The sequence below is a fragment of the Corvus kubaryi genome, unplaced genomic scaffold (genome assembly GCF_017639235.1).
Source record: "Corvus kubaryi isolate FWS band 111438036 unplaced genomic scaffold, C.kubaryi_AGA036_p1.0 37385, whole genome shotgun sequence".
Classification (NCBI taxonomy): domain Eukaryota; kingdom Metazoa; phylum Chordata; class Aves; order Passeriformes; family Corvidae; genus Corvus; species Corvus kubaryi.
This window is the reverse complement of record NW_024581127.1, coordinates 14,427,026-14,451,345: the sequence shown is the minus strand read 5'-3', so window position 1 is coordinate 14,451,345 and position 24,320 is coordinate 14,427,026. Positions and strand designations below refer to the sequence as shown.

General features: G+C 40.3%; 2 protein-coding genes across 4 annotated transcripts; one reads left to right on the top strand and one right to left on the bottom strand.

Moving 5' to 3' along the window:
- The first annotated feature begins 12 nt into the window (after positions 1-12).
- On the top strand, positions 13-8,596 carry RIDA (reactive intermediate imine deaminase A homolog). Of its 2 annotated transcripts, XM_042036255.1 has the most exons (6): positions 13-166; positions 4,429-4,534; positions 5,082-5,136; positions 5,976-6,044; positions 7,686-7,741; positions 8,173-8,596. In XM_042036255.1, the coding sequence occupies exons 1-6, from the start codon at positions 105-107 to the stop codon at positions 8,233-8,235; spliced, it is 411 nt and encodes a 136-aa protein (XP_041892189.1). In that variant the 5' UTR covers positions 13-104; the 3' UTR covers positions 8,236-8,596. The 2 variants fall into 2 exon arrangements, with proteins under 2 accessions (XP_041892189.1, XP_041892190.1); XM_042036256.1 differs by lacking the exon at positions 5,976-6,044.
- Positions 8,597-9,858: 1,262 nt separating this feature from the next.
- On the bottom strand, positions 9,859-24,070 carry ERICH5 (glutamate rich 5). 2 transcript variants are annotated; one of them, XR_006017370.1, is made up of 3 exons: positions 21,294-24,070; positions 19,228-19,344; positions 9,859-15,954 (listed from the first exon to the last, which is right to left on the bottom strand). XR_006017370.1 is itself a non-coding variant. In XM_042036254.1 (2 exons), exons 1-2 carry the CDS (start codon positions 21,568-21,570, stop codon positions 19,184-19,186), a joined length of 438 nt encoding a protein of 145 aa, XP_041892188.1. In that variant the 5' UTR covers positions 21,571-24,070; the 3' UTR covers positions 19,068-19,183. The 2 variants fall into 2 exon arrangements, 1 of the variants encoding a protein (XP_041892188.1); XM_042036254.1 differs by lacking the exon at positions 9,859-15,954 and having other exon boundaries at positions 19,068-19,344.
- Positions 24,071-24,320: the final 250 nt, after the last annotated feature.

The following is a 24,320-nucleotide window of genomic DNA, read 5'->3' as shown; positions in this document are numbered from 1 at the left end:
GTGGGCGGGGTGTGCGCTGGCCGGACGCTGAGGGAAGGGAGTGGAGGAGGGGCAGGTTGGCAGGAGGGTCAGTTGTTACTGCAGCTTCAGCACCGATTCCAGCTATGGCCTCGCTCGTGAAGAAAATAATCAGCACTACAAAGGCCCCTGCGCTGGGTCCCTACAGGTAATGCCTTAGCTAACAAAGATCTGGGAGTGTTGGTGGATAACAAGTTGACCATGAGCTGGCAGTGCCCTTACAGACAATGCTTTCCTGGGGTGCATCGGGAAAGTGTGGCCTGTCGCTCTGCTCGGCTCTAGTGAGGCCACATCTGGAGTGTTCTGTTCAGTTCTGGGTTCCTCAGTACAAGAAAGACAAGGAGCTGCTGGAGAGGGTCAGCAGAGGGGCACAAAGATGAATGAGGGATCTGGAGCATCTTTTATGAGGAGAGACTGCGGGAGCTGCGCCTGTTTAGAGAAGACAGAGGGGATCTCATCAACACCTATAAATACCTCAAAGGCAGGTGACGAGATGACTGCCAGACTCTCTTCAGTGGTGCCCAGTGTCAGGACAAGGAGCAGTGGCCATAAACTAAAACCCAAGAAGTTTCAGCTCAACATGAGGAAGAACTTCTTTACATTGAGGGTGGCAGAGCACTGGCGCAGGCTGCCCAGGGAGGTTGTAGAGTGTCCGACTTTGGAGACGTTCAAAACCCAGATGGATGTGTTCCTGTCTAACCTGCTCTAGGGGCGTTGAACTATATGATCTCCAGAGGTCCCTTCCAACCCTAGCAATTTTTTTTGGGATTTTGGGAGTGGGAGGTCTCTCGGGAGATGCAGGAGCAGGTTTTGCTGGCAGGGTTTTGGCAGGTCCTTGGGGGGTCTGTTAGGCAGGCCTGGGGCTGAGGTGAGGGCAGGACCCCCTGGGCAGGGGCCAGTACTGGTACCCCCTTCCCCCAGTAACCTGCAGGGACACCTGGAGTCCCAAAGCACGAGTGGGGCTGTGGTGCCATGGCAAACTGCAGCCCAATAAGGGAAGGGGATATGCTTCAAAAAGTTTATTTGGGAAAATAATTCTGAAATTAGTGGTAAGCAGTGAATATAAAAAAAAAAATGAAAGAAGAATGATTGTTCCTCAGAAAAAAAGTGCTTGACTAGAGACAAGCATGTTGTATAGGGAAGCTAGAGATGCTGACTATGAAGGTGATGGAGAATGAAGGCTGAGCCCAATCCAGGGTGAGCTTGGTTAGATGGAGAGCTCAGTGCCTGGGAATTGAAAATTCTTTCTTATTTTGAATAGTTATAAATGTTTTTCAGTCTAAAAACTTGACTGTTGTAAAAATATGTAAGATGTTCAACATTTTCACAAGTATGTTGTTGCAGCAGATCTGTATGTAATTAAAATAAAAGAAAAATCCCAGTTTTAATTGGGGAAAGGTTTCTCTTTGCAATTTGGATATGAAAATATGTTCAGTCAGTATAGTGGATTCTTACAGCTAAAGTACTGAGAAGTATTTACCAGGATGTTTTCTAAGAATTTTTAATTCTGTATTCAGGCTTTGTTTTCACAATAGCATCTTCATGCCTTCCAGGTTCATTTTTGTCTCCGTTACTTTGTGTCCTTAGCTTTCTAAGCTTCAAACTGTGTGTTTCTTATAGGCATTATAAAGATGGGAAAATACAAAGTATAGAAGCAGAGGGACATGACATGAAGGTTAACTTCTGTAAACAATAAACTCTTGGTGGATTGCAGCCAGGGGCCTGGCATTGCTTGGCATCAGGAGAACATCTAAGACACGGGAAGGCAACAATTCTTTGGCTGCACACACACACACACACACCACTGTCCCAGCCTTCAACATAGCTCTCCACTCCAAAATTTTGTGCTTATTGGTAGTTCTTGATGAAATACTGCTTACTATGCAGCCTGTTAAATATATGACTGGTCTAACATCAATAAGTTTATCACTAACTTAGTTTATCAGATTTTAGTAAACTTGTCAAAGTCCAGAGAGCAAAAGTTGCGCAAGAAATAACTGCCCCATCTCTGCTGTGAAGTCTGAGCGTGGTTACACAGGAATGAGGGTTTAATGTGGAATGGAGAACTGGATGTATGGGCTGCATTCCTGGTTCTGCTACAGCCCTTCAGCAGGCTTTTGGTGACCTATTTTTACTGTATTTTTCTATTTCCTTTACTGCATCCATTTGCCAGTACTTTGAGATAGGTAGGTAGATAGATACATAAAGACACATATATCTGTGTATGTATATATATATCTCATTAATGTTATTAACCTTTTAAAAGACACTGCAGAGGTACTGCTCTTGTATTAATCCACAATCATTTGTGTGAAGAAGATCTGTTAACATTGCAGTCTAAAGAGCATGGTTCCTAACACCATCTCTCTGATAAACATTGTTGTTCTTAGGTCACAGTGTCTGTCCAGTTTTGCATTTAGGTACACTGAAACCTGAATGACATTAGACACACATTCACATCTCTGCTGATTAATGAGTAGCTACGATTGGCCCTAGTTACAAGGTACATCTGCAGTTAAAGAATGATTGAGGTTTGTGGAGTTGAAGTTTCCCTTAGCTTCACTCGTGCATTTGAGTGCAGTAGAAGTGTATTCCTTGGCTGGTAAATTGTTCCTAGTCTCAGTGAATGGAGGATTCCATTGGTAAGCACACCAAGAGGCGAAGTTGAGGCGCAGAGGAGGGGATCCAATAAGGCTGCTGCAGGTGTTGATCTGGCAGTGGTATCAGAAGGCTTCAGCTTGTTCTTTCCCAAGTTATTCATGATTTAGGACTCTCCAAAGGCCTCTGTTGAGATAAACGTTTCACTTTCATTTGCTTTGTGATAAGCAGTACAAGTCAATCTCTTTTACTGGAGAGCCCTTACTTTCTTGTTGCAGAGTTCTCTGTGCTTCAAACAGAAACAGAAGTTTGTGCTCTGATGGCCTGTGCCTCAAACACAGCAGGAGTGGTAGGAAAGAAAATCAAAGAAGCCTGTGTGTACATGCACATATTTCTATCAACAAGACTGTGTCACCTAGAAAACTACTTTATTCACTGGTTTCTCTTCTTTAAATGGTGTAGTTTTATGATTTACTCCAGTTTTATTAGTTGATGATAGAATAAATAATCCCCATGAAAGATAGTTTACCATATCTGACAAGTTACTGGCTATTTTTTCCCCTTATGAAATTACAGGAGAATGTAGGACAGGGGTAAAAGGAAAGACAATGATGGCATTGTTCAAACTGCCTAACCCAGATCATTTGACCGAGTCCCTAAATTAGTTTGGTCCCCTGTGAGGTGAATGGATTAAGACAATCCAACTGAGTCAATTTCAGTTGAGAGATGTACTAAAAATATTCTTTAAATATGTCCCTCTTTTTCCATCAACATTAAAGGGAAGCTAACCTCCTATTCCACATACTTCAGGGAGGTTCCTAACTCTAGTTTGTGTAGTTTAAGAGACTTGTTGAATGGTCAAAACAATACATTTTCTTGTGGAATGGGAAGAGATAAGAAAAATGGTGTTGACACACCATAAGCTCTTCCAAAGGAATCTTTCTATAATTTATTTGCAAAATATTTGTAATTATTGACTGAAGAGAATTAAATTATGTTTCTTGCATAATGTTTGCTAGGTAGTTTAAATCTTTGTTTTCAACTTTTAAGCTCTTTGTGGTAGAGACATTAATAATTGCCAACTCAACTTCAGCAAAAACACACCTGACATTTTTATATAAATGTTTTGCAAATAGCTTGAATTTTGCATTCTTTTGAATTAACCCCGCCAAGAAGTCACTCAGGTTACTTGGTGAGAGCAGAATGTTTGTTCTGGGGATGGAGTGATCAAGGTGTTTTGCTGACTGGCCAAATTCATGATTCTGGAGGAATACTGCCAGAGAACCGGGGTGCAGGGTGTCACCTGACAGCTGTAACTCATTATTGTGGTGCCTGTTTGAGAAGAAAAATGTTAAATTTCTTCTGATTTTTCTTTTTTTTTTTCTTTTATTGCTCTGCAGCTGAGATGTAGTTGAAAGGTATTGTCTGCTTCTCAAACTAAGATGGAATATCAATTTTCAGGTGCAAAAAATGTGTTTATTTACTCTGCCTTCCCTCTGTGCTATGTGCTGTGTGGAATCTGTAGCTCAGTTTAGTGTTGTGTTGCTGTATTCATACCTTGTGCCTTTGCAAGAAACCAGGTTTATCTCCGCAAAGGCAGAGCTATGCACTTCCATAGATGATGTAATCCCAGCTCTTCCAAAAGCATAAGCAGATTAAATGTATGACTGCATGTACAGACTTCCATCTGCATAACCTCAGTCTTCTTTCTCATACATTGTAAAGTACTGTAGAAAATTTGAAATGTGCTTTCAGATTTGGAATTTGAAATGTTTTCTTGTTTTAAACCTAAAATGTCACTTGTGTTTTCAGCCAAGCTGTGCTGGTGGACCGGACAATGTACATCGCAGGGCAGATAGGGCTGGAACCTTCCACTGGGCAGCTTGTCTCTGGAGGGGCAAAGGAGGAAGCCAAGCAGGTAAGAAGTCTTCCAGCAATGAATTGTTGGCATGTGTCTAATTAAACATGGAATTGTGAGAAGTTGAGGAGACTAGAAAGCCCATTTCACATCCTCCAGATGAGGAAAAAGCAGGAGGAAGTAATTCCATCTTAACTAAAGCCATCATTTTTCCACTTTAGCAACTTGGAGGTCGGGGAGGAACTGTGTTTCTTGTAGGAAGGTAAGAAAGAATCAGTGTTTGAAGCAGAGGTTCACACCCCAATAAAAACCCTGGCTTGAGTCAGGGAAAGTTTTGTTCCCCTGGCAGCAAAGAGATGGAGTGAGGTAATGGGATGAGATGAAGCCGCATCATGCATTTACATCTAATGAATGGATGGTTTAATATTGATTATATGCTTCCTTTTATTAATTTTTATTTAGGTCAGTCTTTTTTTTGACATTTGAGGTTTTGCTGGTTGAACTTACAGTAAAACTTGGATTCAGCCAAGTCACAAGTCATATTTACATACTTACATAAATATAACCCAGCTGATAGCTAGAAGATTTTTGTTTCATTTTTCTTTAGGCTCTAAAAAACATGGGAGAAATCCTGAAAGCTGCAGGCTGTGACTATGGCAATGGTAAGTGCTGCTGTGACAGTGGCAAACAGGTGGTTGATTTTACCTGAATTAAAATATAAAAAAATCAAGCGACCTTTTAAAAAAAAAAAGCTATTTGCTGAACATTCAGTTGTTACCAATAGCTGGAAGAAACAAAATAAATTATGAATTTGGGCTAAAAAATAAAAGAAATACATCTACATGCAAGTCTTTGCAATGGGTATCAATGGAACACTGCCTTTCACCAAAAATTTCTGGCAGTGGTACTAATATTTTAATTCCAGCTGGGGAAGCTCAGGTGCAGCCAGTGCTGCAGTGACTGTAGACATTTTAAGCATCCTAGGCTTTGCTCCAGGTAAAAGCAGGTTTGTGTCTGTGGTGTTAATATTCTAGACACTTTCAATACTTTTTGGGTGGAGGACTCTAATGGTGGATCTGCACCAGGATTAATGCTGGCAGTCCTAGGTAAAATATTCTAGCACAGACTATGTTTTCAGACCTTTTATGAACTTTGTTTTTGGCAGCAGATATTATATATAAGTTGTTGGCAGCAGTTGACTTACAACAGCTATTTTAATTGATTTGCTTATCAGTTCAACCTCTTGGAAGAATTTGGCTTTTTCAGAGCTAGTCAGAAATGGCTTCATTCCTTAAAGTTTTACTATATACTAGGTGCTCAGAACTTTTAGGTGGTTCCCTAAGTTGTAGCTCTAATGGTCAATATCTGTTTGCAAAACTTTTCAACGTGTTTAGAATACTTAGGAGAAATGTATTAAATAAAAGCAAGAAATGCAGTAAAGTTTTTCAATCTTTGTGTGCAAGTCAGAGGTCTAAAATAACTGCAGGTGTATGATCTCTAGTTGTGAAGACTACGGTTTTGATGGCAGACATGAAGGACTACAATGATATTAACGATGTTTATAAACAATGTAAGTAGATATTTTGCTTGAGTTTTACCATTATGGCTTGTGGAACAAATTATGTTCATGCTAATCAAAGGGTTCTAATGACTCAGATGATGTCATTCCATATTCTTTGAAATTCCAGCAGAAATTTTAAAAATATATAATTTTCAAGTATCAGATCAAGCACAGCCTAATTTAATGTGGATTTGTGTTCCACCATCCTACTAACTCACTCTCCTATGAAGATCAACTCCTGCTATCCCTACAGGTTGATCTTCCTTGCCTCTTTATCTTGCTTGATGCTCTGCTGTCCTGGATATAATTCTACTGTAGGCAGCCTTCAAATGCTGAATTTCAGATTTTGTAACTCCGTTTCTTTAAAGTCTGTATCTTTGACCAGCTTGAGGGTTGTTGTTATGGGACAGGGCTTGTTCTTTATACAAGGATGAGCCATGCTGCTCCATTTGAAGAAAAAAGAGAACAATGTGTGATCAACAAAACTGAGTATAGACTGAAACAGGTGATTCCAGCGAGCCATGTTGTGCAGAATAATTTGGGAGAATTTGCATGAGCTCCTTATTTATATGGCTTTAGCTTTTAATTAGATAGCAACATCTGGTCTTGAATGGAGTCTTATTGATGAGCAAGCAGCACAGTCTCCTGCTTGTCAAAATGTACTGGGAGTGTGTGTGCTTAAGCAGGGTAAAACCAGACCAGCTGCGTGATTAGTTACTTGTTGCTTCCAGCCTGGAGTTTGAGAAAACAGTTGTTGCTGTTCTTTGATTGTGACTTATTATCTCAATACAGGACCCTGAAATTGCCATTATTGACAGTTCTGTGATAACTGTCACTAGTAAAACTTCCACTTCATTATGCAAATTCCTTGGAAGTGTTCAAAGTCAGGTTGAATGGGGCTTTGAGCAACCTGATCTGGTGAAAGATGTTCTTGGCTGTGGCATGGTGGTGAATTGGACTATGTGGTCTTTAAAGGTCCCTATATATCTAATACTCTAATATATATATATATATATATATATATATATACATATATATAAATAATTATATATTCTAATACTCTACGAATTCACCGCTTGTATCTTTACCAGTACCCTTCCCCATTCCTCACCCCTGTTCTAGTATCTGTGATTGCCAGTTCTAAATGGGCACAGAGAAATAAGTCAAGGGCCTATTTTTCCTCTGTTTTCCTATGATATGAGTAAGGTTGGACTCCTGTTGATTTTATGTGAATCTGGGATCTTTATCTTTGCTCATGATTCTTTTAGCAGGGTCCTGTTTCTCTCCTGCTCTTTCTGTGAAAGAGCCATCTCCCACTCCCTGGTGTTTGAAATTGGATGGTCACCATTCTGATTTTTCTTTTCCAGCCAAGTTGGTGTTAAGGCCCTGCAGTGTCAGCAGAGTGCAAGTTATCACTGGCTACTAGATCACAACTGCAGCTGACTGCTTGGTGATGAGTGGTGGCTTGCTGAGATTGAGAGCAGTCAGTCACCAAAACAAAACAACAAGGGGGAAATGATAGCTGGCATAGAAGTCTTGTAGCCTTGAATCTGAAACTGTTCCAATGATTGCATTTTATATAGATTACTTTGAACTGTGTTTTATCAAGCAAAGTTTAGTTATTACTGTATGTTTCTGTTTAAATTACAGTTTTCAAGGCAAACTTCCCAGCCAGAGCAGCCTATCAAGTTGCTGCTTTGCCCAGAGTAAGTGTCACTTTTCTGTCTACAAAAAACACCCAAATTTTCTGAAATACCTTACTACTGAAGCATTCTGACAGCTTTTCTTATTCTGAAATAGCTTTAATTGCAATTATTTTAATGAAGACTCTTAATTAGTTTTTTTCTTAAGTATACTAGTATTATTCCCACACACTATCAGAGATCTGAATATGATATACACATTTCTTGATGGTGGAAGGTGGATACAACATTAGAAATAAGGGGTTATGGTACTTGAGTAAACATAAATTGAATTTACAATATTACTGAATATTGCTAAATCAGTAATACAACTGTCAGAAATATAATCTCTCTCAAATGTCACTCTGTTCTTAAAAAGTTGTGTTGTTCATCCAATTGCTTCATAAAATAGATATATTAATTTCCTAATATGTTTCTTCATTGTTTTGTCACAGGGAGCCAGAGTTGAGATTGAAGCTATTGCCATTCAGGGACCTCTCCAAGATGCTTCAGCCTGACTATAAGTAGAAACTGGATATCTTACAATGACAGTTTTAGATTTAGTTAATACTTCTCCCTTATATCTGATTCCTACAGCTGACTAACAGCAGTTACATACAGTTGAAATCAGTAAACTTACTGAGGAAAGGTGCTTTCTTCAGGACTTACAGTGACTACTCTGCTGGCAAACCCTGAAACGTGCCTGAGTCCTGCTAAAATCAGCTGAGCCAGATTGCAGGACAGGGTCTGCCCTTTGTGGTGGTGAGTGGATAGTCAGGTATTGAGGTACATACCTGGGTGAACATATTAGAGTTATACTATGGGTGATCTGGACATGGAAAACTATACTGATTTGTAATATTTGTAACAATTTTAAATCAGAAAAAATGACAGAAATGAGAAAACAGAACACTCGAATTGCTTAGCATACATCACTTCTGAGGAATTTTTCTGTATTTGTTTCTGAATTTTCTTATTCTCTTTCTTCACATAATAGATTACTCTTGGGACTTAGGTTTTTTCATATGTAAGCAATTACTTAAGAAAGTTAATGTTCATTTCAGAAAGAAAATTATGCTTTTCTGAAGTAAAGTGGTACCTTTATAAATCAGATGAAAATTAATATCTACCTGTAACCTTTTTCATAATCTTTTTCATAGCAATTAAATTTTGACTATGTTTTGATTAAAAAACAAAAAAAAACCCTTAAAAAATGTTTAATGAGAATAAAATATAATTGCAACTGCAAAAATGTGCTTGTCTATTCTGGGAATGAACAAACTTTTCTTTTTCTGATTGTCCTTTGATAATCCATTAAAAAAATGTCTCCAGCTTGCTTATTCAATAAGAAATAATTTTAACCAGAAGAACAGGCTTATTATTTGCATCCTAATAGCTAAGGATTCAATGCTCCAGGACAAGAAGCTTTCAGCTACAATGTCATTACAGTTCTTGTAATTTTTTTCTTTGCCATTAAGGTAAAGAAGCATCAGTTTGAAGGGGTGATTAAGCAATATTGAGAAGTCCAACTGTTGATGCTAGTAACTTATTCCATCCTTCTGTACTGATCTTCTGTCAGGTAGAAATGGACACTGTGTTTTTAAGTATCTCATTGAAGGTCAGCCACCTCATTGCAGAGTTGATTCCCTGTCTTCCCCACAGCCATATGACTAAGCACAGTATTGGTTTGTTCAGACGGAAATGAGCAGAAATTCTTTCCTGTTGTAGTCTGTCCACCTCAATGTCTTTGTTTTGCTCTCTTCTGTGAAGATGCCATCCAATTACATATGGATGTCACTGTGTCTTCACTGACTTTGTGTAGAAAGTAAAACTAGCTGTATACTGCAGCTTGGAGAATGTACCATTTCAGTGGTGGAAATATGTACCTGCTTTATCAAATGTCCTGCCCGAGGGAATCCCGTAGGCTGTTCCTTCCAGGGCAGCTGTTTGTATGCCAGAGAGCTGTGACTGTGTCAGTTTCTTGGTTTGAGACAAATTAAGGGGAAATGTGTGAAATGAATGTGTCCTCCAATAGAAGGCAGGTTTCAGCAGCCCCTCCCCCACCCAGGTTCAGAAAGAAATTTCTTGGAGGAAAGTGAAAAAAGCTGTTTATTTAACAAGCAGGGTGCACGCAGGCACAAAAAAGAATGAATAATGTTAAATAATAAAACCTCTCGCTGTGGAGAAGACCTGGTAGATTCAGAGTCCTTTCTGTAGGTGTGTCTCTGCTCTCTCCGGAGCTGGGTGTGGCGTGGGCCCTCCAGGCTGCGGTGTGGGGCCTCCTGGTGATGGGGTTCTGGACTGGAGCAAAGCTGAACAGTTCCAGGAGAAGAAGAAGAAGCCACAGTCCCAGAAAAAATTTCTTGCCTCAGCTAATAAACGAGAAGCTAGCTAAAAAGCAAAGGAATGCAACTGTCTTCCCTGCTGTGGAGCTGAGAGCTGGGGGAAGACCGCTGGAGGAATTCCACCGCCTTTTCCCCCTCCGTGGTCTCAGATCTGGCTTAAAGGCACAGAAAGGCACAGGATTCATGTCTGGGCAATAAGCAGGCAATAGGGGATACAGCATCATAAAGTCACCCCAAGACATTCCACCCAATGAAAGCTCTTTCCAGTCCCCCCTTGTGGGATCACACTCTCTTCGTATTGGTAAGCCGCAGAAGCCGTGAGGGGAGGCCATAACGCTGCTTTGTCACAGGTCAAGTCCCAATACTGTGGGTTCAGCTCTCTGACAGTTCAACGCCAAAGTTCAGTTCTCCTGTGTGTGCATTTCTGTGCATAAAGCCTATTGATGCTCCTCTTGCATACTTCCACCTGGTTCATGACTTTCATATGGTAAGCATGCAAGAAGAATCCAATCTGGCAGCATCGTGTTAATGTCAATCTTTCCATGGCACATACAGATGTTGCCTTGTCTGAATATCCCCCTCCATTCAATATCACAGCCACACTGCATGAATCATCTTCCATCCTTGAATAAACTGTAGGTGTTGCACTTGGGCGTTCTTACCTTCCTGCTCACCAGCCATGCTTTCCAGCTCTTGTTACCTCAGCTGCACTATTGCAGTAAGTGTATTTTGTATTTTTTCTGCATTCCTGGTATCCCTTTAGCATACGCCAGAAGAGCCATTGGAAAGTTGTGAGAACAGTCAGCCCTACTTAGCCATCCTAGATTTGATGTGAAACAGCCATTTCTGCTTTTCACTGAGCTTATGAATTGTACCTTTATAGAAAAAAGGTTCATAATGAGGTTCTCACAGCAAATATGTGCAGATGTATGTTTTTTGTTTTTTGGGTTTTTTTTGTAGTATTATCTTGCTTTCTTTGGGAGATAATTACTTTTATTAGAAGCAAGATAATGCTTTTTGTATTTCAAACAGCAAACTTTCAAACAGCCTTTGAAAAATGCCTGACTTTTCTCTAAATAAACTTCCTATACATGAACTTTTATTAGTTTTGGCTTCTGCTCTTGTTCTGCCTCCTTGGCTGTACTAATAATGTATCTTATGCTCTACAACTCTGACTCCATAAGCAATCCCACCTAAGAAAAAACACACACAGACTTTTTAGGAAGGAGCTAGTACCAATATGGCAATGACTTTCTAGGAAACACAAAGCAGATGTTACTTCATTTTGTCAATAATAATTAAGAATAATGTAACTGAATGGAGTCACATTTAAACTTTTAAACGGAGATTAATTCCTAATTTATATTTAGGTTTCTCTGTTACAGCTTTGTTGAGGTGTAATTACTTGATTGGGATTTATTTCACTGATTTGTAGCAGATTTAGTTCAAGTTCGCTGTAAATCAGCTGATTTCAAGAGTCTTGAACGTGATCTAAGTTCAGCCTTTTATAACCACAGTGGTTATTCCTTCTTACTGCTTCCGTTCTTCCCCACTACCTACCTTACCTGTGTCGTGCAGCCTCTCTGCCCACCTCGAACCCAACACTAGATGGCAGTTTCGATATTTTTTTGGCGTGCTGACCTGTGCATTGGCCGGTATAAGTCCATTATAGCACTCCTTGGGAGACTTCGGTGGTAGGAGATTGAATGTACCATTGCTTTCCACAGTAAGGGACAGTCTGAGACTGAAATGTAAATGAAACACCTGGAAAAAGTTGCATGTTGGATGCAGCTAACAAGGCAGAACACACTGCTTTCATTAAGTGTTTTTATCAGTAAGTAGGTGCCATTCTGCAAAAACTCAGGAACTGAAATTCACTTTTAGCTTTATGATTCTTCAGGTGAAGACAGTTGCAGTTTTTAGACTACGTATTTAAATCAAGGCCATTCAAGACATTTTCTTGATATGTATTCTTCTGGTACAGAAAGTCTATAATAACTGAAATAAACTCTCCTATTTACAGCTATAACCTAGTGGTTCTCAAAAGAAAAAATCAGCCTTCACAGAGAAGTTTAAAACATTTATTTTATTTAAGCAGTGTTATATTATTTGATTCTATTCTTTAAAACAAAAAGGCTAACGCCCATGATTCTCCAATATGAAAAGCTTATCTCTTAGGTCTTAATTTGCAAACTACCCAGTATGTGGGCATTTAATAAATCCAGTTTTAAATAGAGGTAAGTTAAATACGGCTTTTTTTTTCCTTTGCTAGACTGAGATACATGCAGAATACAAAGTTGCAATTCAGTTCGTGGCATCCTGATTTCACCCTTTAAAATTTGTTTCTATCACATTTAACTAAAAAAACACAGCAAAACAGGTCTTCTCTTTCTGTGAAAGTAAAGCAATATATAAAGTACCAAAATGTGTATGTTCTATCAAGTGTTTCTTTTAGTAAGACTCTTTATTCTTAAAATGATTATATTCTCTACAGAGGAAACAGTGCAAAAAATAAATTTAATAAATCTGTGTTCTCTTAAAGCACATAAACTGCCCCAATCTTCTTCTACCAGCACTTGTTCTTGCTGCAGTGTTTACCTCAAAGCAGTTCCTCACTGAGTGAAAGAGCCAACCCGGGCCAGCCAGGTGGCCAGGTATCATCTAAGATCCTACAGCGTGGGTATGTGTCTGCACAGAGCTGACAGGGTGTAAATTTAACCTTTTCTAGGGCTGTGTTTATTGGTAATTAGAAAAAAAATTCTGCCAGAACTTTCTTGTTAGCTTGGAAATTAAGTTTGTTCGTTCAAAGTTTACTGCCCAGCACTCCTCGCAGTGAGGAATGATTACTTCCACCTTGGATGAAGTTGAGGGCTGAAGTTTGTTTAGCTTTTCACAAAATGCAAAACAATCATCAAAAATTCTTGACTGTATAAAAAAAAAATTAAAAAAATATGTTGCTTTAGATCTGAAGGTGTATCCTGTAAACACAAATATTGGAGCATATCCTTTTCCAAGCTTTTAACATGAGAAAGCTCTTTGACAGAACAATTTCTGCTCCTTGCAACCTCCGTGTAGTCCCAGGTTTGCAGAGGCAAAAAACTGCAGGCACTGTTCCTTTATCCACAGTACGTGCTTTAGTAGCTCCCAGACCACGAGTACTAGATCTCAATGAAATTTGCATGGAAGGGACATCTTTCATTTCTCAGGGCAGGATGTTCAGCATATTTCTAGCAGGCACATTGTAATAATTTAGGTGATTTAACTTTTCATGTTTAACACAGTATCAAGCATATTTCCTCTTTAGGAAAGGAAGAATAGATTTAATCTGTTGTGATTATAGAATATGTAAGGGTGAAGATGATTAAGAAAGACTGCTACCATTCAGTCACTGACTGGTTTATATTCCTCTTGTTTTCATCTGCGTTGTTAACGATGTGAAGAAGCTGAACAGCGAGGTAAGAACATAGTCACCTGTCTTCCTTGTTACAACAGTGGTAGAAAGAGAGACTCTGAGGTGAGCAGGTCATTTTGACACCCTTGTATCTTCACGTTTTATTTCCAAATGCTGTCTCCTCTGTTGCTATGAATACTACTGATTTCTGTCACAGAGCTCTTGTTGGTTTATGCTTAAAAATGGTTTAATGCTTGCCAGACTGCAATTCATGATCTTGCAAGTAGTCAGCCTGTCTCTGCCAATTTAATCTCCTGTGTTTTGGAGTGGGGCTGTGCTGGCACATGTGCTGCTGGCTGAACTGAATTCCCAGCTCACAGGAGGAAATCAGCCATGAGATGCAGCTGAAGATGGAAGTGCTTGGGGTTTCCTGGAACATGGCTGTACACCCAGCCCAGTCCTATGTCACTGCGGGGTGTTCTCATTCTTCTCAGTACCTGTTCCCCCACTCCTCAGCTCTCCAAAGCGCATGGTGTTGTTTTTCATGGCTTTTTTTCATGGAATGGTTTGAGTATGTGGATAAAAAGTTTGACTACTTCTGTTTGAATTTTTAATGCTCACTTTAATGTCAATAGATTTTTTAATAGAACTAGCAGCTCATTTTAGCTTCTCTATTACAGAAGGCTAGAAAAACTAAAAAATAAATTAAAAATGACATCCACCTAGCAAAAGTTCCCTAAAAAAAAAGTATGCTAGTTCTAAAAGTTTATGGTCTTGCCTACAGGAAGTTGATATTAAATGAAGCTGACAAGTTCATAAGAGTGCTGCTAAACAGAAAACCTTAGATTTAGTGATACAGCCAAGAACTATCAGCTTACACAAAAGGTTAATATGCCAAGGATAGCAATTAGGTTATTTAATACAAACCAGAGTCAGCTGGAGTCAGACATGTACATGCAGTATGAAATTATCTCTTAGAGGTGATTTGTATAATTTGCTGGTGACAGTTAGGATTTTTTAAAGTCCTTTCATACAATAAAGCTAATAAAAGTGCAATATTGTGTTCTCCATGCTCTCCATGTCCTACATCCTTATGCCAGAGAATCCTGTAAACACAGTCCCCAGCAATATATTATAGATAGGCCCTTTGGACAGGACATAGCCTCAAGCTGTGCCAGCAGAGGTTCAGGCTGAACATCAGGAGGAATTTCTTCACAGAAAGGGTTGTTAAACTTTGGAATGGACTGCCTAGGGAAGGGGTGGAGTCACCATCCCTGAATGAGAAATGACTGGACATGGCACTTACTGCCATGGTCTAGTTGACAAGGTGGTGTTCAGTCAGCATTTGGACTCAAGTATTTTAGAGGTGTTTTCCAACCTAGTTGATTCTGTGATTCTGCAACATTCACCATCAGAACGAATTTCTACTCTTTATCTGACCCAAAACACAAATCATATTCAGGGCCTGTTTTCACAGGAAATTTGTTTGAAAGTCTGTCCATTCAGTTTCATCTCCAAAATGCTTTTTTAGCATTTTGGAAAATAACCCAGACAGTCCTGATAGCATATTTCTCCAGGAGGACAGCACTGCAGGGAAATATAATAGACAACCTCTTCTTTGGGAACAGGCTTATATTTGTCTCTTAGACAGGCTTGTGTTTTCTCTCTTAGAAATCCGTTTTAAAAGCCACAAATGCATATGAGGAGAGCTACGCAGCTAAAGACAGGTTATTACTCACCATGAATGTTAGCAGCTGTGATCTTCTAGGATTTATACAACTAAAACATCCCACTCAGTTAAAAATGGCCTCTTCTCCCTGCTTCTGCAGAAGTCATCACATATATTGTACTATGATGCCTTCAATAAATTTGTGTTTAAAAATGGGGAGCGAGCAGCACTCAGACAGTTGAGTCCTGGACACTGCATTCTGTTATCTTCTATTTACTGGAAAACTCACCTCTGCATTTAGTTATAGGCTGGTAAATGGGCACTTTCCTTTCCCAGTCCTCTATGTGCTGTACACTTCAGCAGCTCCATACATTGCAAGTCCAGGCATTCAGAGGAACTGCCCACATACAGTCATTTAAAGAGAAAAAAGCTACACTGTATTCTTTATCCTAAATAATGTTGGTTGAAGGTTTCCACCATTTGAAGTCAGTTTTCTGAACCTGGGAAAAACTCCTAATTGAAAAATGAACGATTATACTCCCGTTGAAATATTATCCTGCTATGTATAGAAGGCACTCTGTGGCAGGGAGATGGAAGTTCAGGTATTTCAAACACTTGAAGTCTTGGCAGCTTGACTTCAAAATATCTGTATTACATAAAACTTTTTCTTATGCCTCCTATTCATGTGTTTGTAGTTTGTGGTTCAATCCATAAAAGCCTTTCTATTTTCCCAGCCCAATAAAATTTTAAAATGTTCATATGAACAGAAGAGCAGGCCCAAGAAGAGGACATTCATTGAAACATAACTTCTATTCCTTGTTATTAGCTGTCTCTGAAACACATGGAAAAAAATTAATTTAGCAATTAATGGAAGGTATAACTCGATATTCACTAAATCTTATGGGAGCTCAAAGGGAAAGTTCCCTGGAGGCATCACAGAATGAAGGGGATGTCTCCTCCCACATCTGTAAGAATGTTCTGTGTGGACCTAAAAGCAGCCACTGGTTCTGCTTCCTCTTCCCCCATCTCATTCCTGCACAGTCTTCCTGTTACAGACATTAACACCACTTCTGTGTGTCACTGCAACAGTCTCGAGCTCCTTCTCACCCTGCTGCCTTTTCTCTTAACATCTTTTGAAATCACTACATCATTCCAGTCAGATTTGACATAGAGGCAGGCATTTTATGGACAGTAAATCCTAAATAAGGACAAGGGACAAAGGGCATAAATTGACGTATAGGGTATTACCCTTAAATACAGGAATTTTTTTCTGTAAGGACAGGTAAGTTACAGGAATAGGCTGCCCACAATTGATGGAGTCTCCATCCCTGGAGATTCAAAACTCAGCAGGACAACCTGTTCCTGCTTTGAGCAGGACTAGACAAGCTCCAGCAGTATTCCTCTACCTCAGCTATTCCATGACAAAGTATGGCTGAGGAACTGTCCCCAGCCCCTGAAGCTGCTGTTGGCCATCAGCAGCTGAGAAGCTCTGGGGCTCACTTCATAGCTAATAGATAGTGCCCTAGGGGATGATTGGCTGAAATCACAGTGTCAGGCTATCTCAGCTCAAAGTACTTCTTTCCCAGCTAGAAGACTCTGAAAGGATAGGGAACATGGGAATGTGGGACTTGTCACACTGAATTGTGGTATTCCATGAGGGTGGGTAGGGAACACAGGAAAGGTAGGAAATTTGCATGGAAGTGAAGGTAACCAACAAAAGATATCCAACTGCAGTGACTCTGTGGCTAAGATTGTTAATATAACATGAAAAAAGCCAACTCCCTTTAAGGGTTTCAAATTCCACACACTTAGCATGTCACTGAGCATTCCCTTGCTCTTAAGTGGACATCAGCTACCTTTAGAGCCCTATTTTTTTTTTTTAACTAGGATCAGCTTGTATCCTCTTAGTCATACCCTCCTAGAGACAAATCCCTGAATGTTTTTGATGTGTCTCAAAGTAAGAATTTTTCCATTCCCTTAAGCAGGCTTGCTTTCCTACCCAGAATCTTGCTTTATTTCTTCAATATCCTTTCAAGATGGAAGAATTGCTCCCTTACACAACAGAATCCCAGGTTTAAATGGTCACTGTTCCGTTCTTAGCATTGTTTGTTTCTCTTGCCTGCAGCTGTTCTCTGAGCTGTGTCAGTGCACTCCCATCATCTGAAATCCATTACAGACATAGAAGCAGGGCTGCTCTTTCTGCTCCCTTACAAAACTGTTGGGGAGAATACTGTCAAAGCAGGAAAATGGAGGAAGAATTTCAATAAAGCTGTAATCATCGCTGGGTGAAATTTCTGGAAATGTTCAAGGTCAGGTTGGATGGGGCCCCAAGCAACCTGTTCTAATGTGTGGCATCCCTGCCCATGGCAGGAGGGTTGAAACTAGGTGTCTTTAAGGTCCATTCCCACCCAAGCTTTTCTATGATTCTCTTGCTCTTCAGGAGTAGGAAGATGTTCTTTGAGGTTTCCTACAATCAAGTTAAGTGCTTCGCTGAATTCACAGCACAGAGAGATGATTCCTTGCAAAAGCATAGGAGCTTTTAGAAAAGACATAATTTTAAGACATTAGAAACAAGTTGATTGATTAAACTTGTTTTGACTTCATAGGCAAAGCTATCTGGCATAAATTTAAAGATCCTGCAAAAGAACAGTTGTCAATGGCCAACAACTGCTTGTCTTCACAGACTAGCTTAAAAAGTAACAATCTTTATAAAGATGAGCAACCGTCAAACATGAAAATTAAAGGGATCTAAGCATTAGCATTTTTTTTTATCACTGATCTAAAGAAGCATAAGCATTGACCAAACTGCTTGACCACCAGCCTACTAGTCTTTCAGACTGTAGTGCTTATGCTGAAAACCTTTTCCCCTTAGCCCTCTAGCAGAAACATAAGCAGCAGTGCAACACGCTGGCTTGCCGCTGGCAGCCCTAAGGCTGTGACACATACTAGCATTGGAAAGGAACCAAAGACTGCTCACCCCAGGTGCAAGAGGTTCCTTTGGAAGTCATGAAAAGCACTGGTGTAAGGTATCTACCACCCTTTCTGCTGAAGCTGTTATCTTCTGAATTACATAAATACTCCCTAGCCCAGAGAGATTCCAAGCATGACTCAGTACACCAGTGATTAGGAGGGAGGGGAGAGAGAGAGGTGGTTCCAGCTATTGCAGTAACATTCGCTGGGGGAAAGGAGGAGTTGTCTGCATTGCCTGATCATCCTTTTCTACATTCCAGCAATACCATAGAGTAACCTGTGGTGGTGGAATCACCATTTCTGGAGGTGTTCAAAAAACGTGTGGATGTGGCACTTAGGGACAGGATTTAGTGATGGACCTGGCAGTTCTGGGTTAACAGTTGGACTCAGTGATCTTAAAGGTCTTTTCCAACCTAAATGATTCTATGATTCTAATTCTGCCTTCTGGGGCATATGAACACCTTACATGATAGACTTAAGTGTGAGGTTCTTAGTCAATGTGGAGGAAGAAAAAGAAAGAACTTCTGTAGAAAGACTGTGGTGACAGAATTTTGACCATAATCTCAAAGTCTGCCAGAGGGATATCTTATCCCCTTAAATTTTTCTCTTCACTGGCGTAACAGTTTTCCAGAGTTACTTTATTTGGCCTGTGACTTTTCCTTCCCACCATGTGACTGAATATGCTATGCAACGTGCTTTCACCACAGCACCACACTGCTGATTTCAGCTGATAAGGAGAACAAGGGGATCTAAAATGGCTGGCATAGAATGGTAATCACAAAGCAGCATTAAGGCTTAGCTTACAAAAACAAGCCTGCAAATAATAATGAGCAGAGTAATGATTTTAACAAAGGCTTTTATTTTCCAAGACTGCATGTTACAGTCCATCATTCTTCCCAAAGAGGGAAAAGTTATCACTGGTAAGGCTCATGTGTTATATAAAGATGACCCATGTAAAAAGCATGACTTCCAATTGATTGTTCCAAAAATGTCTTTTAATGTAAAGTATTTTTGACTCTCTCTTGTGTAAAAATGCAGAAAGCAGCTGTATGCCAACAGGGGATTAAGGACAGCACAGTCTTTGCTGTCTCTTAAACAATAACCCATATGGTACTTCCCTCCTCTGTCAACATACCTATCTCTGTCGCTGCTGCACTATCCACAGCTTCTCCTGTTTCCTCTTCTTTTGTTTCAGGCCCTTCACTTACTGTCTCACTGACCAGCTCAGTTTCCACCTGTTCTCTCGTCTCACCTGGGAAGGGTAACCACGGAGATCAAATTAGGATCCACTGAGAAAAAGCACCAAGTGCCCCAGCTCCTTTCTGTAAACAGTTTTGCTTTGTCAGCTCTCCAAAGCCCCTTACCAAGGTACCCCCTGAATGAACCCATAGAGAACAAGATGATCCCAAACACTTTTTATCATCCAGCTATACGGTTGCCTCATGCCTATGGAGTTCTCCTAATGCTTTCACAAAATCCTGTTGATGCTGTATCCAAAGTAAATAATGAGTACTATTTCTGTTCAAATTATTTTTCCTGGATTTTATTTCATGTATGTGCAATTTTATTTGCAACTGGAATGAAACAGAAATAGAAAACATAGTAACATGCAAGTCTGGCTGAAACCCTGCTTTCTGAGGGAAGCTGCTGCCTTACTCATTTCCTCATATAGCTATGGAAGCATAAAGGAAAGCAAAACAAATGCTAAGTATCATATATACCATAGAATAAAAATAGAAAAGCCCTTCTTCATCAGATGCGTCACAGAAAGAGAATTCACGCAAGTTAAGATATTACTTACACCTTGTAAGTAATAGGAGCAAAACTTTTTTCCCCAAAAGCCTTGTTCACTCACCCTGCACACATCACTTGGTGCTTAAAGCTTTACAACTCATCTTCAGCCAGACACACAACTGTAAACATGTTTCCACTGAGGAGAGGTGACAAGACAAGGTCCAGGACATGCTGCTCTGCCTCCGGCACTGCCCTGAGGCTTAGAAATGGTGAATAATAAAATTGGAGTTTGCAGCTGGGCAGGATGTGTGTTTAACAGGTGAACAACCTGTCATTTATTGCTTACATAAAACGAGGCTTTATTCCAAAGGATAGATGCCCATTTTATGTAGACACAAAATTCTTTTGTGAAGGGACACAGGAGAGGACAAAGCATTGCAACAACTATGCTCAGCTACTGGGATGCAAAGAATGAGATTCATATAGCCAGTTCAGTGACGTGCAAAGCAAAGCCACAGGATTAGTGGTAGTGTGTGTAAGTGGCTCTGGACTTCCACAGATCAGTCCTTCTGCATCTTGCACTTCTTCAAGGCAAAAGTGGAGTGAGGAAACCTGCTGATACCATGTCTCCCTCATGTGCTTCACCTGCTTAATCCCTGAAGAAGAGCTACCCCAGGATGTATCTGATTCTTTACTGAGCTAGTTTGTACCATTTAGGAGAAATTTGATTCCTCCTGTGAAATGTTCATCTTCTGCATGTGCAGTCTATGTCCTCTGGGCACTAACCCAAAGATGAACACAGCCTGCAATTTCCAGGAAGGAGCCTGCCTCCAGCTAAAGGTCCCTCCACAGCACATGGAAATACCTGTCATTGCAGACACCACTGCTTCCTCACACAGCCTCTCTCCCCACCCAGTCACCCCCAAGCATTTGTGGAAAGACAGCCCCATGTCTCTCCACTACTACTTCTATTCTGCTTGTCTTATAGCCAAGCTTCTAGGACAGACTGGACATGCCAAGCATGCATCAAAGAGACGCTTTTTCTTCTACATCCAAACATGCACCCTCCAGCTTTATGTGTGCAAGGGTAGTTGCTTTGTAATTAATACATGTGACTAAGTAATTGAGCCTTTGGGCTGTGCAAATACTAAGGAATGTGTCTGAGCTACCCAGAGACACAATGTTTTAAGTGAGAGGTATGGTGGGACATTTTACCTGCTAAGAACAAAAAGGACATGAAATGAAGTAGCAGAGGTGGAAATGCTGACTAAATTTATTACAGCTTGGACTTGTAAATCTGAGGCTTCCCCAGCCACATTCTTCTATGCCTCACATCATACAGACTCCCTGGACCAAATTCTGACTCCAGAAGCTCATTTGAGGCTCTTAGTAAAGTCAAAAGAACCCACGCAGGAGTCCCTGGAGGCAAATTTTGGTCTCCTGAATTTATGAAAGCACAAATATTACCCTCAATGAAGTGGTCCTCTTCAGTAACATGTACTTTCTCGATGACTTCCACTACAGAGCTGTCGCTGTCCTCTACCAGCCCACTGTCCTCTGCTGGTCCTGGTGAAGGTGCCCCAGCATCTTCTCCTGGTGCTGGCGGTGAAGGCCCCCTGCTCTCCTCTCGCCACGCAGAGGGCAGCTCAGAGCTCTTCTCTTCTCCTGCAGGCAGGGGCTCGGTGCCCTCTGGCTCCTCCCTTTTACTGACCGAATCTGTCTTCCCCTCCACATCCAGGATCATGGCTGAAGCCTCCTCTCCCGGCCGGTGCTCGCCTGGGTTGGTCTCCTCAGAGGCAAGGCTCACACATTCTGCTGGGTCCAACTGTGTTTGGTCAGCTACAGTTTCATGGTCATCTGCAGTCCGGGTGTTTGCACCTGATGATGCTTTTAGTTACAGTAGGGCAAGGAAAGGGAAAAGATAATTACAGATAATCGGTGAATGGGCACATAAACTGGATAACAACTAAATTCACAGTGAACCACACTTGTCTCTTTGACAAGTGTGTCTCTGAACACTTGTCTCTTTGACAAGCACTGCCTGGCTATGGATAATACTCCCTCACAGGTCTGCTGCACATATCCAGTAGAGGATGGTGCTGCTCTTACATTAAAAATAAGTTTTCATTTGAAGCACCTAATATATTTTTATATGAAGAGAGCAGACCTGTTTGCAAGTCAATGTTCTACTACATTTTGCCTTATGAATCTGCAGTGTGCAGGTGGTTTGCTGGTGACAAGACACTGCAAGGAAGCACCTTTTCCTGCCCCAAATCAAGCACAGGATCAATGTGAGGAGTGTGAGGGAGCTGCTGTCCTGGGCTTCGTGTGAGAAGTTCTGGTGGTACCTTCAGGTGGGCTGAAAAAAAACCCTGAGAACCCAAAGGATGAGCAGTGCCCACTTCTTAAAGCAAAAACCACTTTGTCTGTCTTTTTCAGTACTAAACTACCATTCATAGTATGATTTGTCTAATAAAAAATTCAACAACAGGAAGCCTAAACAAGTTAAAACGTCTGCTTCTTTCATCTTTCATCAACTTATTGGCTAGTAAAGCAAATGGCTTTGGCAGAAAAAAATTATGAATAAAGAACTGACAAAATTGCTTTGACAGGTATTTAAGGATAAAAGCTGAAGACTCAAAATGAGCTGTACTACTTATCAGACTGACTTACTTACATTCTAATTAAATTAAGTTTGACAGGATCTTGTACTTAACCTTTTCCTAAAGAATGTCAGGATGAAACCCTTGGTAATTCATGCATGAAATCCGTTTATATAATAATTAAAAAACTGGAAAAACTATTTTCTGAGAAAATTGTGATTGCAGTGTCAAAGCCAGCAAGCAGAACCACATGATACTGTTCGTAGATGAACACATCTATATATGTTTATACAGACATAGATGAACAGAAAAAAAATGTAATACACCCTGCTCTTAAAACATCTGCTTGAATACTGCTGCCCTTAAAGTAAGTTTACAGTTCTTTTGAGACGTTCAAACAAAACACTTCCCCAGCAAGTGTCACCTAGTCAGCATGTGCCTACAGACCCAGGGAAGGATGGCTAAGCCAGAAGAACAAGAACTGGGAATCTGGACTGCTGAGACAGACAGAAGGCAACTTCGACTATGAGACAGATAAAATCTCATTTGTCTCAGGAACTGTCAAACCATCCAAGTTCCAACCAACCCCTCCAAATCCACAGTGGTATGGCAATTCATAATGCAACTCAAACAACAGGAGGTAAACTCAGCTACACGTCTCGGACCACAGAACCCCCCCAGGGCAAGACCCTGCCTCTGACAGCTGCTGAGGGGCAGGGGAAAGGGTAGAGGGCCCCAGCCCACGGGGCTGAGTGTCAATCCATCAGTGGAATTCCTTTGTCAACCTGTTCAAGCCCCTTTTCAGACTGTTTACACTCAGTCTCCACGATGACCAATGGCAATGAGGGCTGCAGCCCACTTACATCCCCTGTAAAACACATCCTGGCTGTTTTTTAAGCCTGCTGCTGGTCATTTCATCAAGTGGAAGTTCCTGCATTACGAGAAACAGCAAATGGATTTCCCCGATTACTTTCTCTAGATCTCTATCACACCTTGTCTTCCAAGCATTCCTTTTCCTAAAATGAAGCTCAAGGTGAAACAGATATCCAATCAGAATAACAGTGAGTAAATCTTAAGCTATTCTAAGCAGTGATTAAAAAAGCAATGTATGCTCAGAGACCAGACATTCAATCTTTTCACATTTTTATTTTTCGTCCCTTTAGACACTTTTCATGTCTTCACCTTGCTCAGTGCCAGATGGACAGGGAGCATTTAAAACCTACAGACAGAAACAAATGAGCTGTGAAAATCAGCATATTATACAGAGTTTTAATTTGTGTTAGCAGTAAAAGAAATAATTCAAATGTACTATTACTAGGAATCTCCTGCAGCTCCTATAAACATCAGTCCTATAACTTCCAGCTAGCCCTCTCTTCATCAAAATGTTTCATACAAATTGGATTATAAAATACTGCCATGCAACACAAATCCGCGCTGCTGGAGACCCTGGAAGCATTCCTCTTTTCTCATCTGAAATGCAAAAAAATCCCTAATATGGAAAAAATAAATCCTCTCAGTAATCTGTTCAATACCTTTATCCCCAAGAAAAATGAACATCATGTGGCAGTCAGCATTCCTAGGATTCCTTCTAGTTTTGTTTTATTTTTAAATTTAAAATTTTTATTTTCCCTGCTGTAGACTATTTCAGCTAGAGAAACAAAGAAAAACACAGTGAATGTAAGTGGGCCATGGCTACAGTATTTTCCCTTTGCCTTCTTTCTTTCCTTTTGGAAAAGCCTCAAAGTTTTGTGAGTTACACATCAACAGAAGGAAATGAAATACATTTTCCTCTATTAACATATTTAGATAAGTTTTTTTTCAAATTATCTTTTCTTATCAAAGTAAATTAGAAAATTGTTAACATACCTGGTTAGTAATTGCCCAATTAATG